Raw genomic sequence first — 24699 nt, 5'->3', positions numbered from 1 at the left:
ATACTCAGTCAATCAGCTAACAGTGTGTAGTATGTGACCTGCAAGTGATTTATATTTACGAAATACTGAAAAACACCTAGTTCTTCTTGTCAGCTGCACTGGCTGAATCTGGCCAGGTATAACAGCATAAAATTGTTATTTGTAGTCACCCTTTTGTTATGCCTTTTTTTTGTTACTTGTTTGTTTTAATTGTGGCAAGGCACCCTAGTGATAACAACCTCCAAGGCATGAAGCTCCTACCTTTATGTTGAGTAAATTGTTGCTCCTCAGTGCTCCCACTGATTGCACAAGGTTAATCTGCAGAGTCAAACAGTACGTAATCAGAAACACTGATATCAAACCCTGAATACACAGGGTCCATAATTGCTCTAAACACTTTTGCTTAAGTGTTAACATAGTGACAGTGATGTATATTTAAGAAATGATAAATAATTTAAAATATTTCCACCTTCAGGAGTGAGACAGAAGAGGCAAAGAGACTTACTTTACATGGAAACTGTGAAAGCTAATAGGAATTAGTTTGATGACTTATTCCAATAGAATCATTTATTGCTACTTTTACAGCTCCTCTGTGGTTAGGGGCTGACTGGTTGAAGTGCAGGGCAATTTCATATGTCATTCCTGTCTATAAGAAGTGAGGCCATTCAGTATATGCATGTCCAAGATATTAATGGCTTAATATGGCAGTTGCTCTCACTCAGAATGTGGATTAGTGTCCTTTACCCTCCTTGCCTCCTCTGTGTTGCCAGTACTAAACAGTGGGGTTTGGAAAAAGTAGTGACGTTATTGCAAGATTCTATCTGTAACAGAATTGCTAATTTACTCAGTCTCTGTTCAGTCCTCCTTTTCAGAGCTCACCAAATTAAGAGTTTGTCTCATGATAACCAAGAGAGGTTAAGGCACATGAGGTTCCCAAACAGAAGTATTCCCGCAGTTTAAAAAAAGTAACTGAAGTTGTTGGAGTTTTCTCCCCTGTAGAGTCCCACTTCCATTACCACTCTCCAGATAATTCCATGTCCACAGAAGTATTGCTGTGAATGCTTTTGTTTGTTTTACATTCTTTTGCAATGTTACTGCTGTCAGAATAAACTAAACTGTACGGGGATGACAAATCTGCCAGCTATAAAAAGCAAGAAATCCAGGCAGCCATTTGACATCTCTGCAGAGAGCACCCCAAGAAAAGGGAGTGCCTAGGAAAAATGGAAGATCAGAGGAGTAAAATATAGAAACCCTTTGTAATGGGTAGTATTAACATTAATAGCCCTTATTAATTTATGCCTAACTGAGATTCTGTTTAACTCAGTGGAAACATGAAGGCAGATTGGAGGACCTGGAATCTAGTAAATGAGATCTGAAACAATTATTCAGATTGTATAAGTTTCATTTTGGTTTTGGGTTTTTTTTGTGGGGTTTGTTTTTTTAAATTATTTTAAATTAACTTTTAAAACATTATTTTGAGGTATAGACTTACTTTAATGCTTTTTAATGTTCTAAGATATTCCCTACATCTTTTAGTTTGCTTACATTAATTATCTTTTCCCTTTAGCACGAGTTCTCCACATTTATCTTTAACATGTTATAAATAGTTTATATGTACCCTTGGACTGTACTTATCTATTATTTTAAAATAAATATTCATTGCATGACATACAAAGCTTCATATCAGTCTTCTTTAAAGGCAACACAGAAAACCAGAATTATTTGAGATAATCATTGCATTTATGCTTTTGGAAGGCTGCCATTTTCTACCTTTGCTGATGACCAGTTTTATATAGTTCTGTATTTCATTACCATTTTCACTGATAAAGCTGAATTGCTAAACACTGACCAATCTTGGTTTACTAATGTATTTACAAACTATGAGACAAATTAATTCTTAGTGCTTTCTTTCTACGTTTATGGGCATATAACCACTATTATTTCTCATGAGAGTTATAGCTGAAGCTTCCTTTACATACCAAGTCAGAAATCTTGTCTCAAAGAAATGACTCCTGGTGTTCTGTGGTTTCAAGAGGGATGAATGTGCAAAAAATGTCAATTAGCTTGTGAGAAATTCTGATTTTCTTTTTTTCTATAATACTATCTGCTATCCTTAAAATTGCTCTCTAGAATTATGTAGAACTCTCTGGAAGGAATTTAAACAATACAAGTCTAATTCCTGTACTGCTGGAAATTGTTAAAATGGTATTTGTTGTACAGCAGAAATTAATTTCCAGCAGTAATTTTCATGTTTCTATACTCTGTTATTTAATCTTTGAAAAGGAAAACGAGTCCCAGTCAGGTAGAATCTTCACTGATTTTACAATATCTTGTAGGCAGCTGCAGCTCTACAGACATTACAGCTTCCTGGCAGGAACGTGCCAAAAGGATAAAATGGAAGCAAACTTTTGTAGATTGCTTGTAGGTGTTAACATTGAGCCTACTTATCTATATGGAAATATATATCTCAGCACATCTTCTTCCATAGTCAGGGATATGACTGTAGCAACAGAAATAATAACTCCATTAGCATCACTGCAGAACATGGGAATTTTGCCATAAACCTCAGTGAGATCTGGGTTTAAATACAGTAGTGCTCAAGTGCTGAGAACAAAAGCAGATCAGTAGCATTTCATAATAAGCAGCTGATCGTCTTGCATAATTGGATCACTTTTCTCCTAGAAGACCTCTTTCCTAACATGTGGAATTCTAGCAGTGGATCAGTGAAACTGGCAAAATCACATTCTGAAGAAGGTTGAAGCATAACCAAAAGGTTGTCTTTACAAGGCTCTACCCTGATTTGTTGCAGCTATGTAAATAGAAATTTCATGCAATAAGAACTGATTGGGCCCACACGTATCTTCATTTCTGAGTCCTAATAATGTGTGACAGGTCAAACAAGTTACAGGGAAATCTTAAATAAGTAATCTCATAAATCATTTTCCAGAAGCTTGTTATTCCTGAAGCTTTACCAGTCATATCTTCTGTTTTCTCCTGTGCTTCACTAGGCTTATCAACATTGCAAGCTGTGCTGGATTCTGCTGCTGAAAAGAAATGGCAAGTGACTGCTATCAATGTAGGAAATATTAACAATGACAGAAAAGATGAAACTTACCGTTCACTGTTTCAAGATCTAGAGGTAAAAAAGGAAAGGCGAGTGATTTTGGACTGTGAGCGCGATAAAGTCAACGACATTGTTGATCAGGTTTGCTATTCTCCGTTCTTCAGTGACAGCAGTTAGCTATATTCTATAAGTAAATGTAATGAGTTCACTTCTCTTGATCCTGTTTTTGTGATTATTATGCATCATTTGGAAGTGACAGGTTTGTATTGAGGACCATATATATATCTAAGGTAGAAAGTGAACATACAAATCCTATAATCCCTCCCTTTGCTCAAAGGCAAGATAATTCTATCTGGATGATCCCGTACAGTTTTATATCCTGATTATTTAAAAAAAAAAAAAAAAAAAAAAATCTCGTTAAGGCTATTTCACAACCTAAGTGGTGTACTATATTATATGTAGTTGATACACTATTCTATATGGTGTGTTATAAATGGTTATATTATGTCTAGAGATTAGTTCTCCTTCCACCTAGAAAGTATTTTCTACTTCTAATGCTTTTTCCAAGAACCTTTTACATCTTGGGAAGGCTGTATCAACAACTTCTCTTTTCCATTTAACTCCCTTTGTAGTTCATATTTCTAAGCTTTTTGTCATTTGTACTGTCCTTGGGTCTGTCTTCATTTTGTCTCCCTTTAAAGTGTGTTAACCAAAATTGGATGCTGTTTTCCTTAGCTAACGCCTCCTGAGCTTTAAACAGAACAGAAAATTCCATCTTCTCTCCACCCATACATATATTATTTGCCAAAAAGATGGGGGGTTTTATCTTCTTTTTCACAACAGCATCACAGTGCTTGATTCAAGCTACTGCATTACCTTCAAATCCACCTCTTCAATCCTAGTGCCTAGGGAGGTCTTACTGTCTCTGTATCTTACTACTTCTGTTCATGCATGCAGAGCACAATGGAAAATGATAAGGATAGGTCCCTGCTGGCTTGTGCTTGACCATGTGAAACTGTGCAGCATCTGTAGGAATATATCATCAGAGTGTAGATGTATTGGTTTGAAGCTTTTTTGAAGGGCTTGTTATTTTGGTCTTTGTTATGAAGGTCATTACATTTTGGAGAGGCTCAGGCAATGACCAGTGTCCTAAATGGAGTGTATTGTATTTGTCTGTTTTATTTGGAATTCATATCCACAAACTGTTTCTCTAATTTTCAAGATCAATTTGAATTTGATCCTGTTCTCCAGAGCATTTGCAACCTCCCTATCATTATCTGCAGTTTTTTAAAATTCTATTTTATGACTTGTTGTCCGTGTCAAGAAAAGTACTGAGTAGAGCAATGCTTGAGAGAAATAGCACTTATAGGTCCTCTTCAGTTGGTTCTGTGTGGCTTTTCAAACAGTTGTTTGCTTACCTTACAGTGACTTTGTCTTGTCCGTGTTCCCTTAAGAGCTTGTAATGATGTCATACAGGACAAAAGTCTTATTAGACTCAAGATATGTCACATCTGCTGTTTCCTCACTATCTGTTAGGCTAGCTTTCATGTCAGAGAAAGGAAAGAAATTGCTTTGACATATTTTCATCTTGACAAGACTATATTGCCTGTTTATCATCTTACTGTCCCATAAACTCTTTTAAAATTAAGTATGTAATATTCATTATAATCTCTTCCCTGATATGAAGGTTTGGCTGACTGTAACTTTCTTCAGTTTCTCCTTTTACCACTTTTTAAAAGACAAGAACCCTTTAGTTACCATTCATTTTTACTGTCTTTGTTTAGTAACAGGCCTATTTTTTTCTTTGGCTGCTTCTTATTTTGATTGCAGCTTTGGGGTATTTTTCGTGCCCTAATTGCACTTTAATAGATTCTGCCTTGTTTTGAGTCTTAGATTTTTCTCAGCTTATCCCCATAGACTTGTGCTACTCCTTAAGCATACAGATGGATAAACTTTTGTTTCTGCTGTTTTGATTTGTAAGTCACTGAAGAATTCTAGATAACTGGATCAGCCACACAGGTCAGTTAATATAATTCCAATTAGCTGTTCTCCTCAAAATAGTTTACTGCTATGCCCTAGAATATGGTCTCTTAAACTGATGTCAGCTGTCTCATATGGGTTTAGCCTTGAAATTCTCTTTGCAAGATACCCTAGCAGTTTCTGGAGTTTAGTCTGTTTTTTAAGTCCATTATTCTTACACTCTGTTTCTGTAACTTCCCTTCCTTACATAAAAAGGTAAACCCACTTTCAATTTCTTAAGTAGCCTAAAATCAAATCTAAAATAACTTTCTCTACTAATTTTCTCCATCTCTTAAAATGAAGGTCTGTGCTGAACAATGGATTTCTTGGCCTGTGATTATCCTTTGAGTGTGCTCTTCTGATTTTCTTTTCTAAAAGCAAAGTATGTACTTCAAGTCTTGCTTTGCTACCAGATTTATTCTTAAAGAAATTCTTTTAATTCCTGCCTGAAAAAACCCTCAGCAATTTCCTTCTTTTCACGAGGGTGCCTGAAGTAGACCCTTTGTATCAGTATCCCTTTTCTTTCTCTATGTATTTTTACCGAGAGACATGCAACAGGCTTTCTCTTGACCAGATTTTTCTTGAATATTGAAGTATCATTTGCATTCTTGATATATAGAGCAGCAACTTCTTTACTTTCTTCCTTGCCTCCTCCTCTTGAACAAACGTTCTATTGTAGTGCTTTGATTTGTCCCTCTAACATTTTAAGCTGTGGTGGCAACCTCAGGCTCACCCAGTTACACTCTGTAGTCCTTGGATCTTTGTATAGACACACGATGTGTTTCCAAAGTTGGTTCATCGTTCTTGTTTTTTGTCTCATATTGTAGTTTCTCTTCCAGATTTCAACTATTTATGTAAGTTGAAGTTGAAAAATATTTCAGTTCCCCAGCGCTCCTCAGACTAGTTTATATTCCTCTTCTCTGGTTTGGCAGGTCAGTATTACCATGCTCTTCATTATATAGCCTCTATCTCTTCTCAGCCAGCTTCCTTTGCAGAATCTCATTTCCCCCTGATAACACCCTTTGGGCAGCTGTGCAGTTACTGCCACTTCTTGTCTATCCCTACTGGAGATGCTAGTCTAAACTAGGGACACTGGTGAATACCTTTTGTGTCCACAGCTCCTTCATCATGGCTTTTGGAATCACCATTGAATCTTCTCAGAGTTTTAATGGGCAGCATCCTTAGTGTTCATATGGATGAGTGGCACACAGCAATGTTTTAGAAAGCTAGATTAATGAAATGGTACCCAGTGGCAGTCAGAGCAGAGTTACTAACCATTGATCCAAAGACTTGCAGCTACTGGTCGTTTTCTCAGATACTGATGATGAAGCAGCATTTTATGCAGAACAGCTAATCTGTTTGGTCTAACTGAAATTTCTTTGGAAGCATCAGCTGCATAAGAAATACATCTGAACATAGTTCTTAAGCCTTTTAATAAGTAATGAGTTTTGAGTAGTCTGACCCACGGAACTGTTTTAGAATTATTAAGTTCATATATCATGTATATATTGAGCTCAAAAGAGGAATAATTGAATAGCTTCTATGGCCTATGTAATGTGATCCCTCTCAGTCTCAAACTCTAATAATATACAACTTAGGGTTAAACACTGCCTTCAGTTATATTCCTGTAACTTCCTTAAAGCAAGTATGTGGAATGTCATTCACTACTAGCCTGATATAAGTTACAGGGTACCTATTCTGAATATTTTAGTTATATGTTAAATGAGAAAATAAAGGAATCATCTTCTCTTGATTTAAGTTGTTCTCATTGTTCAAAAGATGGAAGAAACCTCTAGAGTTCTCTTATCTCCCACATCCTTTCTCTGGAGAAGTGTTTTGCTTCAAAATACAAACTTCCCCATGCAGATAGTCTTAATTAGGCTTATTTGGGAAAAGAATCCATGCTACATGCCTGCCAGTGCAGACCGATGAGAAACCACCAGCTGGCTTTGAGGGAGATGGTGAAGAAGCCTTAGGGCAATAATCAACAATTTGAACTTTTAAAGACTTCCTCATAATGTAGATGCTTTCATTAATGTCAGTGGGCTTTTAAAATTTTTCTAGTTCAAGGAACCTTACACTTCTGCTCCAAAGGGAACAGAATCCAAGCAGGAATCTCTGAGGGATAGTGCTTCTACTGCATGATGCCTACTCTCTCCTGTCCAGGTTGTGCTTTTAACACATAGCATAGTAATTAGCATTCAGCTCCTCTGTTTACAGATCTTGGGACTTGGACTTCAATATGACTAATTTCCACCAGCAGAGAGTATGTTGAATGGTGCATTAGGTAAAATAAAAAGTAAAGCACCGAACAAACTCAGTATTGCATACCATAAAGCTCATAACTAGCTTTTACATCATACTGCCTTTTGTAGTTTTTAAGTCTCAGTCTGTCTATCAGGTGAACATTCTCCATTATGGGGGTATTTCTTCTTTTTTACAGGTTATCACAATTGGTAAACATGTTAAAGGATACCATTATATCATTGCAAATCTGGTAAGCATTTTTAATATTTAAAATACCTGTATTACCCATTTTACTGTTTATGGAAGCACATCAACTAGTATTTTGTTTTAAATGGATTTTAGAAAATAGAAAAAAGCTAAATGTCTTTATTCTTGCTAAATGAATGCATGTGTTGAGATGGTATTTGTTTTATTGGCTAAGTCTTTTCAAGGCTTAAATGCCTCCTGTGATATTCCCGTCAATGGGAGTGAAGGTTGCTCAGCATCTTCAGTAAAGCTTAATCCCTTTTTCTACATACTTTAGAAAAGTAGGGTATGGATATCAGAAAAATAACTTTCTGCATTATAGGCTGATACATTCATTCAGCAAACTGATGTTTCTTCTCTCACCTCTAAAGTACTTAAAAATTACAGTTCTCGGCGTTCGTTTGCTAGGCTAGTAAGTCTCAGCTTTACACATCTTCATTCCTCAGATTGGCTTGGTAATCAGTTTGAATTAATCTTTTCTTGAACACAGGTGATCAGGCAGTGTAGCTAGTAGTGTTCCTAAGGGGGAAGGTTCAGGAAAATCACAAAATTCTGTCAAGGTAATTTTTTTGAAATGGTGTCTAAAGTTGAAGGGCCATTTTACTGACTTTAAAGTCAACAACACTTATTTACTGAAGCTAGGGAATCTAACCCAATTTTTTTTTGTAACAAAGCAAATTCTGCAGGCTTGAATCTCAGTTATTCTGTTCCAGAAAAGATTTTTGGGGGTTGCATGGTGTAAGTGCCTCTAAATCATTTTTTTCATCATTTATTCTTGGACTGTGATAGCGTTTGATAGAAATTCCAGCAGGGTCCAGAGTGCTTTAATTTACACTCTCTCTTCCATAGTCCTTTAAGGGGCCTGAGGAAACAGAACGACCATAGTGTGTCTATCACACTTCAGGCATAACCCCTGTCTCTTCCCAACCTTTGATCAAAACACTTCCCCCCTCCAGGCAGGCAGTATTCTGAAGAATCAAGTATGTCGCTAGACAGGGGTGAAGAAGCGTTATACTCTAAAGGCCTCTTTAAAAGCAGAACAGTGAAGTTTCATTTTTATATTTATTAACTGATTTTTAGGATAAAGAAGTTAAGGTACTGATATTCACAAAGCAAGCATAAAAGTCTCATAAAATTTGAAAAAATCCCTAAGTGTCAGACATTTGTATTTTGCATTGCAAATGTATAAATAGTATTTTGAGTCTTAAGGGAAATAAACATTTTAGAAAAATTGCCTAGCATATTTCATTATGTTAACTGGTTGCTATTTTAGCCATTGCTTTAAGTTTGTGACAGTAAGCCCATAAGATCTAAAACTTATTGAATCATGTATTTTAAAGCTGTCTAATATCATGTTTGCTTCCTACAGATTTATACAGTTTAAATGCAAATATTGTAGATCTTCTGTGTAATATCATATAAAATACATATGGTAATGATTTTAAAACTGTTTTTTTTCTCTGTCAGAAAGAAAACTTATCTAGCACTTGATCATATCCCATCTTCTTCACTGAATCCGCCTTCTTTCTTCTTTTCTTGACTGTAATAATGTCCTCCAGTCTGATCAGTCAGTCAAGAAATTGATCTATTTTAAGACTAAAACACGCTGATAGATGGAGAAGAGGTCAAAGTATACAATGAAGGTTCCTGTTCAAACGTCAAGCTCACAGTAATATTGAAGAAAATTTCATGATCCCTGTAGAAGTGTCTGTATTAGCATGCAGCAACACGTTACTGAGTATCGTTACTATGCAATAGTTAAAGGGTGCCTAGTATAGCAATTACAGTAACTTCTGATAATGTGGTCTGAAGTTTCTACTTCTTTTTATGTTCACAAAGGGCATTCATTTAAACTGAAGTGTCTGAAATCAATATTTCATGTAAATTAATCTGTATGATTATTTGGGGCAAGTTAAAACACAGAACATGGAAAACAAAATGTGTACTGTTTGTAAGAATGAATAGTAGTTCTTTATACTGGATGGAGGAGGCAGGGGAGATGGTAAGCCCTTCCACATGCTTTAGTGTTCCTAGCAAAAAGGGGATATACAACTGTGGCTGTAACTATTCCTGGCTAAAACTTGATTGCCTGTTATTCATGTCAGTGTTCCCTTTCTCATTTAAGCAGTCCCATTGAAATTAACAGGATTGTTTAGGAAGGTAAGCATGGCAAGGACAGAGCCACTCAGCCCTTGCTCTATAAAGGTGTATGTCTAGTGAGCAACGAGAGGCGCTTCTGGCTGGCAGAGCTGATGATTTAATCCTGGCAGCCCAGGATGTAAACTTGGATCCTGTTTGAGGAAAAACTTGGCTTATACTTCTGCAGTAGAAGTCATATGGTAACTCTTTATTTGTATATACTATTGAGAGATCTGCCAAAACTGTTGCAATAACAGACAATGTTTTCTGTGCCCAGGGATTTACTGATGGAGATTTGTCAAAAATTCAGTTTGGAGGAGCTAACGTCTCAGGATTTCAGATAGTTGACTATGATGATCCTCTGGTGTCAAAATTTATACAACGTTGGTCAACACTGGAGGAAAAAGAATATCCTGGTGCACACACTAGTACAATTAAGGTATGTCTTACATTTGTTTTAACCATGACAGGTGTACAGGAAGTGAGGGAATTGGAATAGCAAGACAAGAGACAGAGAAAGCCCTTCAAAATCAGCTCTGCCAACATGATTTTATATTTCTCTGGGGTACTTTTAACATTCTCTATCATAGGACCGGTTGAGCAAAGATGCTGCACTGTCAAAAATGTTCAAGACAACTTTAATTTTTCTTCTGTCACTATAAATCTGCGCCTGATAGCTTGTTAGGTAATTGTTTTGGATGTGATGATATATTAAGTATCTGCTGACTTTTGGGGGTTTTTCTCTGTGTTTTGAAATGTTTTAAAGGCTAATACGTAGTCATACGTAGGCTTCCAGGGAGCACACATCTAGCACTTTCTGATATAACATAATCTCCCAAAGAAATGGTAAGACAGTTGCTTTAAGACAGATGCCTAAATCCTACAAAGACTTTTAAAATTAAATTGTATGCCTGAGGTACAGAATCATAGCCTGATTTCAGGCCTGAGCAACACAAGATGTGACACTGGGCAAGTGGTTAAACTTCCTTACCTCAGTTTTCTCTCTGGATAAAACTAGGGTAATAGTACCTTCTTACCTTGTGTGACCATTATGAGGATCAATTAGTGCTTGCAAGATGTTAAAAAGAATAACGCAGTTTTAATGCTAAACAATTTTTCCTTTAAGGAATACAATCAGAAATTTTATTAAGAATGAGTATACTTAAATAACTCTGAAATATATTAAGACAAAAAGATAAATGGCAAATGTTCTAGGCATAAATTTTTTTTGTGCTATAGTTTGAATATGAAGCATATTCTTGATATATAATGAGATGGATAAGAAGTTTCAGCAAAGAATGGAAGAACCATTTTTTAAATTCCTGGAACAAAAATCATTTAAAGCTCGCAACTTTAATTTAAATTAAAAAATAAAGTTTGTAGGTTTCTTTTTTCTGAGGCCAAATTTGGGGGTGACTTAGTCAAAGCTATGATTTTTCTGTGGTTATTTTTGTATTTTAAAATCTCTATGACAGAATAAGTCAATTTCTCATTTGATGTTTGACAGAATAAACTAGAGTCTGTGTCATGCCTTTAGATAGATTCATATTACATACATGTAATATATGTAATATGTATTGCTCTCATTTAGGAAGAGGGGAAGGGATGTGGCTGTGGGTAATGAATACAATTCTTTTGTCTCTCTGATTCTTGAGTGCCCAAATCTACCTACTTACCTACTAATGTTGCAGAATCATAGTCTGGAAATAATCACAGTGAAATGCATGACTAAAGTGAAAAAAGTCTAACTGAAACCAAGATGCAGTTTTTCTCATAGATGGAAGAATAAATCGGTGGGCTACAACGCTAAGGATTCTGGTACCTCTGGTATTACTTAGAGTAGGGGGAAATTGCATGTGTGTTAGATAAGATGAAGTGGTTGCAATGTTTTATTATAGCATTAAAATCTGTAACTTTATCACAGGTATTCCCTTTATTTCTTCCATGATAGGTCCTTTCAAGTCTACTAGAAATTGAAAGGGTTGAAGTAGAGTATTTGGGATATCTTATGTTTTTGAAGTTTACTTTGTTATGGATAGGAAAAATAAATGAATTGAAACATCTATTTTCATGAATTTCGTTAACTTAAAACACATTCCAAATTCAATTATAAAGGCTGATCTGTCTTCCTTTATATATTTTCTGCTAAAGGAATATACAGCATCTCAGATATTCAGTCAAGAAATTGGGACTGTCGTTAAATTATCAGATAATTTATAAATGCTAGAGGTACTGATGGGGGGAGAAACATGGATGTATATTGCAATGTTTGGAGAGCTTGTATCAATTACTGTATTTCTTTGTGTAGCTTTCCATCTTTTGCCCTTATACAGGTATTGTCATTTTTGCCTGCCATTACATGTAAGGACAGAGATATGTCACATTTCATTCCCATCCTTGATGGAGCTAGAGGCAGAGCAGAATCATAGAAATCATAGAAACAGGGCAAGAAAGGTATTTGAGCAGTCAGTCACCTGGCCCATCCTCCCTGCCTGAAGGCAGAATTGGATATACCTGTGCAGTTCCTGTGGATAGTGATTTCACAATTTCCCCAAGCATTCTATTTCAGAGCTTAAATAGTCTTATTTTTTGGTTTTTTGTCTAACCTAAATCAGCCTTTATGTCACCTAATGCATTACTCCTTTATCTGTTCTCCTTTTTAGCTGTCCTTCTATATTTGAAGATGGCTGCCATATCTGTCCTTGCCTTCTTCCTTGCAAAACTAAATAATCCCATATCCTTTGAATTTTCTACTCTCAGATTGTGTTCATCATTTTGCTCTGGGACGTTTCTAATTGGTACCCACCTTCTTTGAAATGCCATACTGGGTACTGCACCACATCTGAGTGCTATGCTGTAGAAATAGAAATAATGGCTGCATGTATCTCAGAGACAGTACTCCTTTCAGGGCTTCCTTTTGTGTTACTCTTTTTTTTCTTTTTTCCTCACCATCATGACACTGTTGAAATATATTTATCATGAGATGCACACTAACATCCAGATCTTTTTTCTGCATTGCTTTTCTGTACTGCTGCTGATTTAGACAGTCTCATATCTGTGCACTTGATCATTCCTTTGAAGTACAGGATTTTTCATCTATTCTTGTTGAATTGCATTCCCTACCTGTCCTTCCTGAACATGCCATTCCTTCTTATATTAATATGCTAGCCGTGTTTGTTATCCTTTGTTTCTTGGAATAGTGTATGAACATCTAAGTTACTGAGCAGGTTAACTCACTGGTTTCCCATTTGTCCCTTCCATGATCTTAGGAATAACCTTTCTCCCCTCCTGGTTTTGAGGCAGTTGTCCAAATTGTCAGTGGTTATAAATGAGCTTTTGCCACTAATTCCCATGGAATCTAGGAAGCTTTCACTGCAAATTCTGTATGAAACAGATAGGAAGGCTAATAAATGTTCTGTATTATCAATACAGAAATGAGAGGTTACATGCCCCTAGCAGGTAATGTTACCCCTGGGATTGCAAATGTTACCTCATTGCAGGCAATAGCATTGCAACTATGTTGTATTATCTTCCTTCTGTAATCCAAAAGGAAATATACATTCATTTTACATTATAAAATGCAAGTCAATGGAATATGACTGAGCTGACATGACTAAGACATATCACAGCATCCAACTACAGCCCAGAAAACGGAGAAAGACACCTCTTTCTAAGAAAAAGTGCATTTCAAAGGAATGTATTCTTCAAGAAAGAAAAACATTGTTGAAAACCTGTTCCACAGATGCCAAGAAGAGGGCCTGGATCAAATTGCTTTAAAAACGTATCTCTGCAATTTATCTAAAATCCTAATTATAAGAAATTGCAGTCTTAGGACGTAGGTGAGAACAGACAGTGATTTTATTTGTTGCTGCACTGTACCTGTACTGATAAAAACCACAAGATTTAAAGATTAAGCAGGAGACTTAAAACTAGTGCTTTGCTGTCTTTTTACAAAAGGTCTTCTCATCTTTCAAAAGTAAAGCTGATAACTGTTTACCTCAGATTAAATTTAAAATATATCTGTTATAACCGAGAGTCTTAGCAGTCTCTGCATGCAATTCTAGAAGAGCTGATAATGTGTAGATCTTGAAACACCACTGAGCATCCTGGCGAATTTCTTTGTCAAGTAGCAAAACAAAAGCCACATTTAATTTTATAAAGGTCTAATAATAACAAGTTGAAATCCCCTTTTGATCCATTATTGTCTATTTACAAACATGCTGGGCTTTCTGAGCTGTAGTGTTGTGTCAGGCTATTATGTCTAAGGCAAATCTCTTGCTGTTGTGGAAGGACACTGAAGGACAACACATCCGTTCACATCCAACTGCTCCAACTTCGTAATCTGATTAACCCATTCTGTTTGGGGGCAGCCTTTGGTCTAATTCCAGGAAGAAGCTCAATTCGTACCTCTTGAAGGCTAGTAAGACATGGTAAGTTGTGTTGGGTTTGCGTGGCAAGGTTTTGGTAGCAGGGGGGCTACAGGGGTGGTTTCTGTGAGAAGCTGCTAGAAGCTTCCCCTGTGTCAACAGAGCCAATGCCAGCCAGATCCAAGTCAGACCTGCCGCTGGCCAAGGCCGAGCCCATCAGCGATGGTGGTAGTGCCTCTGGGATAACGTATTTAAAGAAGGGAATAAAGTTGCTGTGCAACAGAAACCACAGCCGGAGAGAGGAGCGAGAACATGTGAGAGAAACAACCCTGCAGACCCCCAGCTCAGTGAAGAAGGAGGGGGAGGAGATGCTCCAGGCGCCGGAGCAGAGATTCCCCTGCAGCCCGTGGGGAAGACCATGGTGAGGCAGGCTGTCCCCCTGCAGCCCAGGGAGGTCCACGGTGGAGCAGATATCCACCTGCAGCCCATGGAGGAGCCCACGCCAGAGCGGGTTTTCTGGCAGGACTTGTGACCCCACGGGGGACCCACACTGGAGCAGTCTGTGCCTGAAGGACTGCAGCCCGTGGAAGGGACTCATGCTGGAGCAGTTCATGAAGACCTGCAGCCTGTGGGAAGGACTCACGTTGGACAAGTTTGTGAAGGACTGTCTCCTGTGGGAGGGAGCCCACACTGGAGCAGGGGAAGAGTGTTAGGAGTTCTGCCCCTGAGGAGAAGGAGCAGCAGAGACAACATGTGACGAACTGACCCCAACCCCCATTCCCCGTCCCCCTGTGCCGCTGGGCAGGGAGGAGGTAGAGAAAATTGGGAGTGAAATTGAGCCCAGGAACAAGGGAGGGGTGGGGGGAAAATGTTTTAAGATTTAGGGGTTTTTTTCCTCATTATCCTACTCTGATTTGATTGGTAATAAATTAAATTAGGTTACCCCAAGTCAAGTCTGTTTTGCCCGTGATGGTAATTGCTAAGCGATCTCCCTGCCCTTACCTTGATCCACGGTCTTTGTTATATTTTCTCCCCCTGTCTAGCTGAGGAGGAGGATTGATAGAGCAGCTTTGGTGGACGCCTGGTGTCCAGCCAAGGTGAACCCACCACATACATACTAAGCTTAAAGTATACAAGTATAAATGGGGAGAGGAGTGGCTGTAGAGCAGCCCTGCAGAAAGGGATCCGGGGGTGCCGTCGACAGCAGGCTCAATATGAGTCAGCAGTGTGCCCTGGCAGCCAAGAGGGCAAACCCCATCTTGGGGTGCATCAAACACAGTGTAACCAGCCGGTCTAAAGAGGTGATTATCCCGCTGTGTTCAGCATTGGTACGGCCTCACCTTGAATACTATGTGCGGTTCCGGGCCCCACAATTCAAGAAGGATGTGAAGGTCCTTGAATGTGTCCAGAGGAGGGCAACAAAGCTGGTGAAAGAGCTGGAGGGAATGTCCTATGAGGAGCGGCTGAGGGCTTTGGGCTTGTCTAGTCTGGAGAAAAGGAGGCTGAGGGGCGACCTCATTGCTCTCTACAGCTCCCTGAGGAGGGGATGTGGAGAGGAAGGTGCTGATCTCTTCTCCCTGGTATCCAGTGACAGGACACGTGGGAATGGTTCACAGCTGCGCCAGGGGAGGTTTAGACTGGACATTAGGAAGCATTTCTTTACCGAGAGGTGGTCAGACACTGGAACACTCTTCCTCGAGAGGTGGTCGATGCCCCAAGCCTGTCAATGTTCAAGAGGCATTTGGACAATGCCCTTAACAACATGCTTTAACTTTTGGTCAGCCCCAAATTGGTCAGGCAGTTGCACTAGATGATCGTTCTAGGTCCTTTCCAACTGAAATGGTCTATTCTATAAGCCATCCTACTCTGTAATGAGCTTTTCTAAGAGCAACCTTAGGCTTGGTGTGTGCAAGAAGTGTCTGAGACAACTTGTGTATGATATTTACAGAAACTATGTGCAGCGTGCAGAAAATAATTTGGGACTGCCTGGTTGAAGACCTAAAGCAGCTCAGACTCATAGAGAATATGAGTCCACCATTGTGTTGGAAGGTAGTAACAATCCCAGTACTCATTACAGCTGTTTTTGATGGCTTGAAGTGATTCATGCTGGTACATTGTTTCAGATGTTCAGAATTCATAAGATTGTATTTCAAGCTTTATAATCTCTTCTCCACACACACATACAATCAATGCATAGCTAAGATAACAAAACAGTAGATTGTTTTTGCCTTCTGATTTTCTTTAGTAGTTTCACATTTTCAAGTCTCTTTTTTATAGCCAAGTCATCTAGCCTTTTAGAATATTATGATGAAATCTATTTTTCTCAAAGATAATGTGATTCTAGAATTTGAAGTGTTTGTATAGTACCAAACAGTGTGCTTTTTATGATAAAATTGCAAAAGTTGAAAACTGCCAATCTTAAAATGTAAGTAAGTCAGGAAGAATGAAGCTTATAATTGAAAGCTGCTGGTTTAATTCTGCTGGTGCTGATTTATCTCAAGGATGGAATACAGAGAATGTGCGGACAAATATAAAAGTACTTATTTACCTTGCAGAAATAATTAAAATTTAGATGATTCACTGATAATAAGGAACAAAGAAGAGAACAGTGAAAACATTTCTTGAAACTGGAAATTCAGAAGGCATTTGGTCTAGCCATAGACGACTAAGCGAAAGTGTACGATTAATGAATTAGACAATACCTTCATTTTTGGGCATGCCTCCTATGATTGTGGTGTGTTGGAAAATGGTTTTATAATAGCAGGCATTTTAATAGGAGTTGTAAGGGATTTTCTGTTGCACCTGCTATAGTTTTAATGGAAAAATTTGATTGATTATGCCTGAATTCAAGTAGATTATGATGATTTCTAAATAAGAATAAAAAATATTAGTTAATTTCAGTATGTATTACATGGTTTAATCAGGAACTGAACAGGAGTCAATTTTTTTAAAGTGTCCTTGTAGAACTGTAGATTTGTGAGATTTTTCTGCCTATGTTTTTCAGTCCTTGTGTTTTGGTTTCCTGGGCATAAAAAGTAAACATCTAGCAGTTGGCGTTCTAGCTACCTGGTTTCACTGGGCTTTTGAATCTTAGTATTCAATCTTCCCTACTTGCAAAAATATATATGAAAAATGTGGGTGTAAGAAATTTCAGTGTTAAACTTCGTGCCTCTTTTTAATAGCTTAAGGCTCTTTTGCATAAGTAATCACTCATTCCAGCTTAGTTGGTTTGTATTTTTGTTTAGGGTCTGTTGTTTTTTTAAGAAAACGCAATTAAAGAATGGAACATTTAGTCAGTGAAAGCAGCGGGTGGTTTGAGGCAATATCTGTAGATTTGTCTCAGACATGCAAAGGGCCTATTGACCCAGATCCTTCGAACCTGCAAGTAAAAGTGGCTGAACTGTGCTAAAGCAAAAGTATTTACCAGACTTCAGAAAACTACAGAGCCAAGACCTGACGTCCCTATGCAGCTCTGTTTCTTTGAATTGACTCCGCTTACTCTTAGTGATCATAAGTGTTTAAGGATTTTTAGCCAACAAAGTGTGATGGATTCCTCCTGCCTGTTTTCCCAGGAACTCTTTTATCACTTTTTTCAACCAGCAATTCATCTGAATATGGTTGATATAAACAAAAGCAAGCTACTATGCCTTCACACTCCAGGTGTTCAGCAAGATCAGGTATACCTCTGGCCTCACCAAGATCAATGATGTCATTTAGGACAGGAGAGCTTGAGGGAGAAATGGGGATAAGAGGAGAAGGGGGAGTGATACACAAAGCTGAAAGTAGTCGGAGGAGGAATGTGTCATTCAAAAAAAGGGGTCTGCAAATTGGATAGAGACTACTGGGACATAAGTAAAAGGCACAGAAGGGTGGTGGCAGCTCAGATCTGGAGAGGCATCTATGGCTGAATGTTTTGTGGGTCGGGGGAATGAGGGAGGAGGAGAAGCACAGAGGATCGCTTATGTGAACAAGGAGAGGAGACGTGCAGCCTTATTGATGGGGCAAGGCTGGTATTAAGGACCAGTCAGCATAGGTAGCTGCCTATATTAGCCAGTATGGGGTGGCAGAAAAGCAAACATGAAGTGCTTATTATTCTCTGACAGTAACTATGTCACGGTAAAATCAGCAACCTGATAAGATGGGTATATTTAATTCTATTAGTATTTTACTTGGAATTAGATTGGAGCAAACAGGAGAAAGTGTTTCATCTTGAGACAACAGGCAAATACTTGTGCTGGTTGCGGTAGGTGAGAATTGATAATGAAAATAGGGAGGTGGTGTGATTTGTTTGTTGGTTTGGTTTTTTTTAAATATAAGACTTGAATTATTACTATTAGTTTTAAATGGCAAGTTTTGGAAATTTTTAGAAAACTGCGGTGTGTATGATGAGAACTCTCAGATCCTGTTGACTGTGGGTTTTTTTTTTTTCTTTTTCTTTTTTTTTTTTTCCTGGTAAGTGAATTTGTGCAAGGTGTATTGTAATATCAAGTCCAGGTACCCCTCCTACAGGTTGTTACAGAGAATGGCAATGATTCAGAATGTATTAAAACCAAATTGAAAGATCATTTAGTGTGGCTTTATTTAATAGGCTAGTAAAAAATTCAAGTCTAAAGAATCCTCTCATGAAATTCCAATTTAGAATCATTTCTCTTGCAGTGTTGTTCAGCTTCTAGGGTAAATAATTTATTTCCGTTAATCTGTATAGGACTTTCTGTTGCCTATGAGTAAAAATAATATAGTTGAAGAGCCTAATGGAATTTTGAGGTTCTTATCATTCATATAGTATCAGTCATTTTATAAAACAGAATGATCTAATCTCTCTTCTACCATTTTCATTAATTGCACCAACCATTAATTATTCTACTGGAAAATTATCTAGGATACATTTTTATGATCATCTCAATAACTTTCTCTGGGTTAAAAGCTCAACTCAAGGGTATTTACCATGGTTAATAATGGTTGGATGGCCATTTTTATCATAAAAAGAGCAGTGATTGAAGACTATATTTCAGTAAATATTTTAGTAAGAGAGCATTTTATATTTTAAAATTTGTATCTGCTGTAAGCCACATACGCTTACTGATTTATGACTAACCTTAATTTTTGAAGAGGAAGTGACTTTTGTGATAGAACAAAGGAAGTTATAGAGACTCAAGTGCATTTTTAGGGTAAAGCAGTGAAAAAAAAAAAAAGAAAACCAAAAAGACTACACAAAACAAGAAACAGCCACCCCACCCACCCACCCCCAAAAAAACCCCAAGTGCCCCAGTGTAATACTTTAAACATTCATGCTAGCTCTTTCAGATCCATTTCTTACAGCATGATTTTTCAGAGAAATCTTTTGCCTTCCTATTTGTACATTTTGTTCTCATCCTCTGCTTTAAATTTTCCTACTTGGTCTGTTTACGCTATTATAACCATAGGCTTCAGTTTTTGCTGCTGGATCCTGCTGATTTTTAACACTGTGAAGAGTGACATACTTTTCTCCAGCTTAGCCTTGAAGAAAAAGGTTTTATGTATTCATACGGTGACGATTAAAAAGGCATATGTTCTTTGTGTTTTACAGTAAATTAAAGGTGATTTTATCATCAGTGGCATTGCTGTTTTGCAAGTGCATTCTGTTTAAAGTTAGAAGTAAGATTACACAAGTAATTGTAAAATCTTATTTATTTTGTCAGTATGTATATTTTCCACAGGTGGTGCCATGGATTAGAAGACAACAACATCTTTTTTTATAAGTAAAATGCTGTGGGTTCAAATCCAAATAATTGTTTTTATTACTTCTGTCAAGCTCTATGGATTCAAATCCAAGTAATTGGTTTTAAATTTTTTGTCAAGCTCTGTGTGGTTTTTGGTAATACAAAGTTCACCGGGAGTAAGCTTTAGGTTGGAGAACTAGGAGGGTTTAAAAAGCTTCTAGAAAAATGGAAAAGAATAGGGCAAGTATTAATAGACTTTTTAAGGAACTTAATAAAAAGAAGTGAGTTTAGATAGTAAACTTTTCAGCCATTGAGTAATGACTGGAGATTTTAAGGTTCAAAGAATTTGTTACACAAATGTAATGAATGTACAATTTACATTTGTACAAATATATAAATTATGAACAGTTTAGAGTTGTTTCTGCCTTCACTGTAAGGAGAGATTAGGTGTCCTCCTGATTTATTTATGTTTAATAATTTAGAATTTTTCAGAGGGAGAAAGAAAGGTATAAGGTAGAGAAAAAAGATACAGTGTAAAGACTTGCATTAAAAGCTACTGTACTCCTTTCAAGATCTTAATACCTGATATTCTTTCTCATTAAGAAGTGTTTAAAGGAAAGATATTTTTGTGTTGCAGCATAGTATGATAGATATAGGAAAAAAGGCTACAGCTGCGAACGTTTTGGGGGAGGGGGGTTAATACTAACATAAAAACTGCCATGGTTTTTTTTAATGGCACGGGCTAGGAGAACACCTTGCAGAACTTGGTGTCTGCTTCAATATTTCATTGACTTTAAATTGCTTATACGCGATTATTGGAGCAACAGCAAAATAAAAGCCTTGTCCAGCAGTGCACTGTACTATAACATCATTACTGACTGCTCTCTGGGTGAACAATATTGAATCATCTCACCACTTGTATGCTTTAGATCCATTGGCCATGATCAACAAAAGCTGAGACAAAAAAACATGGTGAAGCCAGAGTAAATGACAGGACACTTCTGAAAGCATCTGCCCATCTTTCTGTGGGCACAGATGGCTTAGTTGAGACAAAGGTCAAAGGATTTCCAAGATTGTCTGACATGGTGGAGCTCTTTCTCTGTAATGCATTTTCAGAAAATAAAGGGGGCACAATGTTAGGCTAATTTGACCTTCTGGATAACGGAAGGGATAAATTCCCCCACAACTTCTCTATTAACACTCCTGAACGAGTGTAAGACATGCAGGGTGACTTTTTGTTCTTTGGAATGGGAAAAGGTCTGGAACTTTGGTAGATCCAAATGCCGGTGCCATTAATAAGATCTGGCATTGTTCTGCTTCCTCCTGGAAGACAGAGGGTTCACTTTGTTGCTAAGACTTTTGCCCAGATCCATAATTTTTTTCTTGTCTGACATCTTTCTGATATTTTGAAGAAACGTGTGTTTTACAGTAGCATTAGCTCTTCTCTTTGGCCATTGCATTAAATCTAATGGAAGGCCAAAGTACTTAAAAACCTCTGTCCTCAGTGTATAATAAAAAAAAATAAAATAAAAAAAAAAGCAGGTACCTGCACTCTTTTTTCTGTTGAATTAGCACCTCTGATGACTCTAGTGAGAAGAGTGTTCTTCTGGATTGGAAGTAATCTTGGGGGAGGAATTACAGTCTGGGAATCTCCTTCCTATTAGAGTAGTAGGTGAAATAGGTGGAAAGGCCAAGCACCTTGGGGTTCATAAATCTTGTGATCTTTGCTATATTCAGTTTTAAGAGGAATGAAAGAAGGTCACTTTCCCCTATATATATCCTACAGTGGGAGTGTTAGCATAATTCAAGTGCCCCAGTCTTGTCAGTGTCGGCTGGATGTGCTATGAGCATGTCTTTCAAATAGAAGTTAGACTTCCAGGGCTGTAGGCTTAGGCAGGTGACTAGCTACCGGGCTAGAAACCAAAGCTGTTCTGGGTGTGCCCAGAAAGCAGCTTTTCTAAACCAAGCAAGGAGATACCTAAAGAACATAAACACATCACAGAATCAGCAGGTTTTCTGGATAGCAGTTTTGAACCTGCACACTTAAGTTTTACTAAGGTGACAGTTTGCTTAAAGCATTCTTTGCTTCTGATGTTCTGCCCAAAACATTACGGCATTTCAGAGCAAAAATACCTATTATTTGTTTAGCTGTTCTGTGCACACATAATTCTGGAATTACATTTTGATGATAGCCTTTATTTAAAGGCAAGTTGCTCTGACTCTACAACCTCTGGAAACAAAATTTAATAAAGATAGTGTATTTGTTAAGATAAATATGGCTTGATCTCTAACTCCATCTTTACTGAGATAAATTTAAAAAAAATTTTTAAAGATCTAGTAATTGTACATGTTGTTAGTTTCTCTTCCCCTTTTAGTCAGGACCAGGACTGTTATAAAAAAATTACAAATAATCAGTTGATATTTCTAAGTATCTTGCATATATATGCAATTATTTTCAGCTGGAAGCAAGTCTGTTGTAAAGGCTGCCTGTTTTGACAAGAGCTCCATTCTAATGTAAAGATCAAAGAGGAAGAGGCAAGCATTCAGTCTTTTCTGGGCTCCCTGACCTCTACCTCATGTCCCCAGTGTTTGCAACATATCCATAGGTAATGAAGATGCTCCTGTGCTTAAAGTCCATTTGCAGTTTGAAAGGCAACCAACCCAGACATGCTGCTTCATACAGACTACCATTCATGCTAATGCCTGCACAGAACAAATGAGAACAATGCATGATTATGGGCACAATTAAAAGCCATCTGGATTTACAATGGCATTTATGTGACAATATTTGACAACGTCTCTTATTTCTATTGAAAGTAACTATTTGCATTCCCATGCTCTGTCATGACAGTATGCAGGGTATCACAAGAGATCCTGAAGGAGGTAGCCGTTTCCTATCAGTGAATTTTCCACTAACTCTTTCATCTGTCAGACGACTTTCAAATGTTTTCCCAAGCGTGTATAGCCCCCAGATACATTAATTAAAGACAGACCCTTAAGAAATACGTGCCTGAGTTGCATTAGTTTGACTACATTGAAAGTCACAGGAGATAGTTGCCTAGTTCCTTTACTAGTTCTTGGCAAGTAACTTTGTCTCTCTTTTTGCTTGCGGGTTTATATATGTATATACCTGTACTTTATATATATTATATAAAAATGTAGGGGTGCTTCTACATCTATATACCAAGCTCTAGCAGTGACTTCTGAAATGACAAACAATTTGATAGAGTTTTGTCAATGTTTTGACCCAAAAGCATGATTATTGTACAAAGCACTATGAAAAGGCAATTCTGCTTTTGTGGTATATACTAGCATTCAAGTAGAGAAATACTTCATTGTGGGAAAAATGCACAAAATTCAGGTGACAGATTTTATTACATATAATTCTCAAAGCAAAATAAAGCTGTAACATGTCTTAAAACAACACACTGTTTGATATGCTGATTTAGTCTGTGTATAGTTTAGCAAATTATTACAAACAAGGTGATGAAATGCATAGTGAACCACTGGAAAAAAAATTGCTAGTGTAGAGCAGTAAGCCGAACATTTAATATACCCACAAGCTACAAGGACACAGTTTGTGTCTTTACTGCCTTTGATGTATATTTGTTAGTATTTAAGTATATTTAAATTGTTTAAACGTAAAGAAAAGTGCTGAACATTTGCTTATACTCATTGATTCTACCCACTTACTCTTGCAACAAAGAACACTTCCTGTATTACCACTCTGAATCTTGCCTCTCTCCAAGGAAAAATACTTGTATCTGATTCTAGACCTCTTTTCTCTTAACCTTTGTTAGTGATACACTGTCCCTTCTCCTGCTGTTCCAATAGCAGCCCCCCATACATGGTGAGGAACCTTCTTCTGTGCCTGTTTCAGATTGATTTCAGCTTTCTTGAACACTGCTTCAGCTGGATATGCCATTCTCCCTCGTGTCTTATACACTTGCACTGCGTTCTTTGACTCTGCTGGTAGTCTCTGCCCAAAATATCCTATTATTTTGTTTGTCTTTCTCACTGTTGTATTAGATTAGGGCTGAATGGCTAGTTCATAGTCTCCTTGAGTGGTGTTAATTTGTTTTTAGTGTGTCTACAGTGTAGACATATGTATCTAAGCTGATCGCCCTGGACTCCTCCAGTAGTCTCAGAAGTCACTGGAGATCAAATTAATGGAATCTAAGGCACGATTCATTTCATCTTAAAGAAGGTGTCTAACAGGCAAAATGAATCACACCTTAAAATGCTTGTTTCTCTTCCTGACTTAAAAAAAACACCAGCTAGTATGTCAAGGATAGATTTAGACATTGCAGCTATCCAAATCAAGAGAAAAAGAATACGAATTATTGTGATTCAGAATACTTCCCTTTTTTCTTTTTTCTTTTTTTCTGTATTTATGTTTTCACATTTTCATTTCTTTTCCACTGCTCAAGTACATTCTTTCAATGTTATATTTTAAATCTCTAAGCATATCTCTCAACTTTATGTCTTCAGCACATGGACAGGTATTGGGTTAAACACAGGACTAACAGGCTAACTTTACATCTTCTTATAGTATCTTACAGCTTTAAAATATATGTATAAAAAAATCTTGTGCTTCTGAGGGTGTCTTCTGCAATTTTATCTTCAGAAGATTCAGTTACTGATTATATAAAGTAGGAGACTGGGCCTTTTAGTTGAGGATTTCTGGTATCTTCTGAATCACTGGAAAACAGCTGAAGTTACAAAAGTCAACATCTTGCCAGTTTTTCTTGGACAGCACATGATTAATATTGTCTGCTTAGTCTGGGATGACTTTGTTTTGTCTTCACTTTTCAAATTCATCTTCGCAATTGCAGCTTACAAATTTTATTAAGGTCTATAGTACATTTTAAATTTAAGTTGAATAAAATTGCCTATGGACTTTGTGTTTTCTCTTCTTGGCAATTAGGGCATTTATTTA

General features: G+C 37.3%; 1 protein-coding gene across 10 annotated transcripts in view; it reads left to right on the top strand.

Annotated features, from left to right (window-relative positions):
• GRIA2 (glutamate ionotropic receptor AMPA type subunit 2) overlaps positions 1–24699 on the top strand; it is a 97693-nt gene that overhangs the window by 43697 nt on the left and 29297 nt on the right. For 9 of the 10 annotated variants that reach the window (XR_003926695.1, XM_030037012.1, XM_030036928.1 and 6 more), the window contains exons 4-6: positions 2988–3184; positions 7506–7559; positions 9972–10133. Coding sequence is in view for 9 of the 10 variants with exons in the window: in XM_030037012.1 (XP_029892872.1) it covers positions 2988–3184; positions 7506–7559; positions 9972–10133 (413 nt within the window). In the remaining variant the exon portion in view is untranslated. The remainder of the gene's footprint in view (positions 1–2987; positions 3185–7505; positions 7560–9971; positions 10134–24699) is intronic. The other variant, XM_030037363.1, reaches the window with a different exon arrangement.

The sequence above is a fragment of the Aquila chrysaetos genome, chromosome 1 (assembly GCF_900496995.4).
Source record: "Aquila chrysaetos chrysaetos chromosome 1, bAquChr1.4, whole genome shotgun sequence".
Taxonomy (NCBI): Eukaryota; Metazoa; Chordata; class Aves; order Accipitriformes; family Accipitridae; genus Aquila; species Aquila chrysaetos.
The sequence above is the reverse complement of the archived record's forward strand: the minus strand, read 5'-3'. Positions and strand labels throughout refer to the sequence as shown.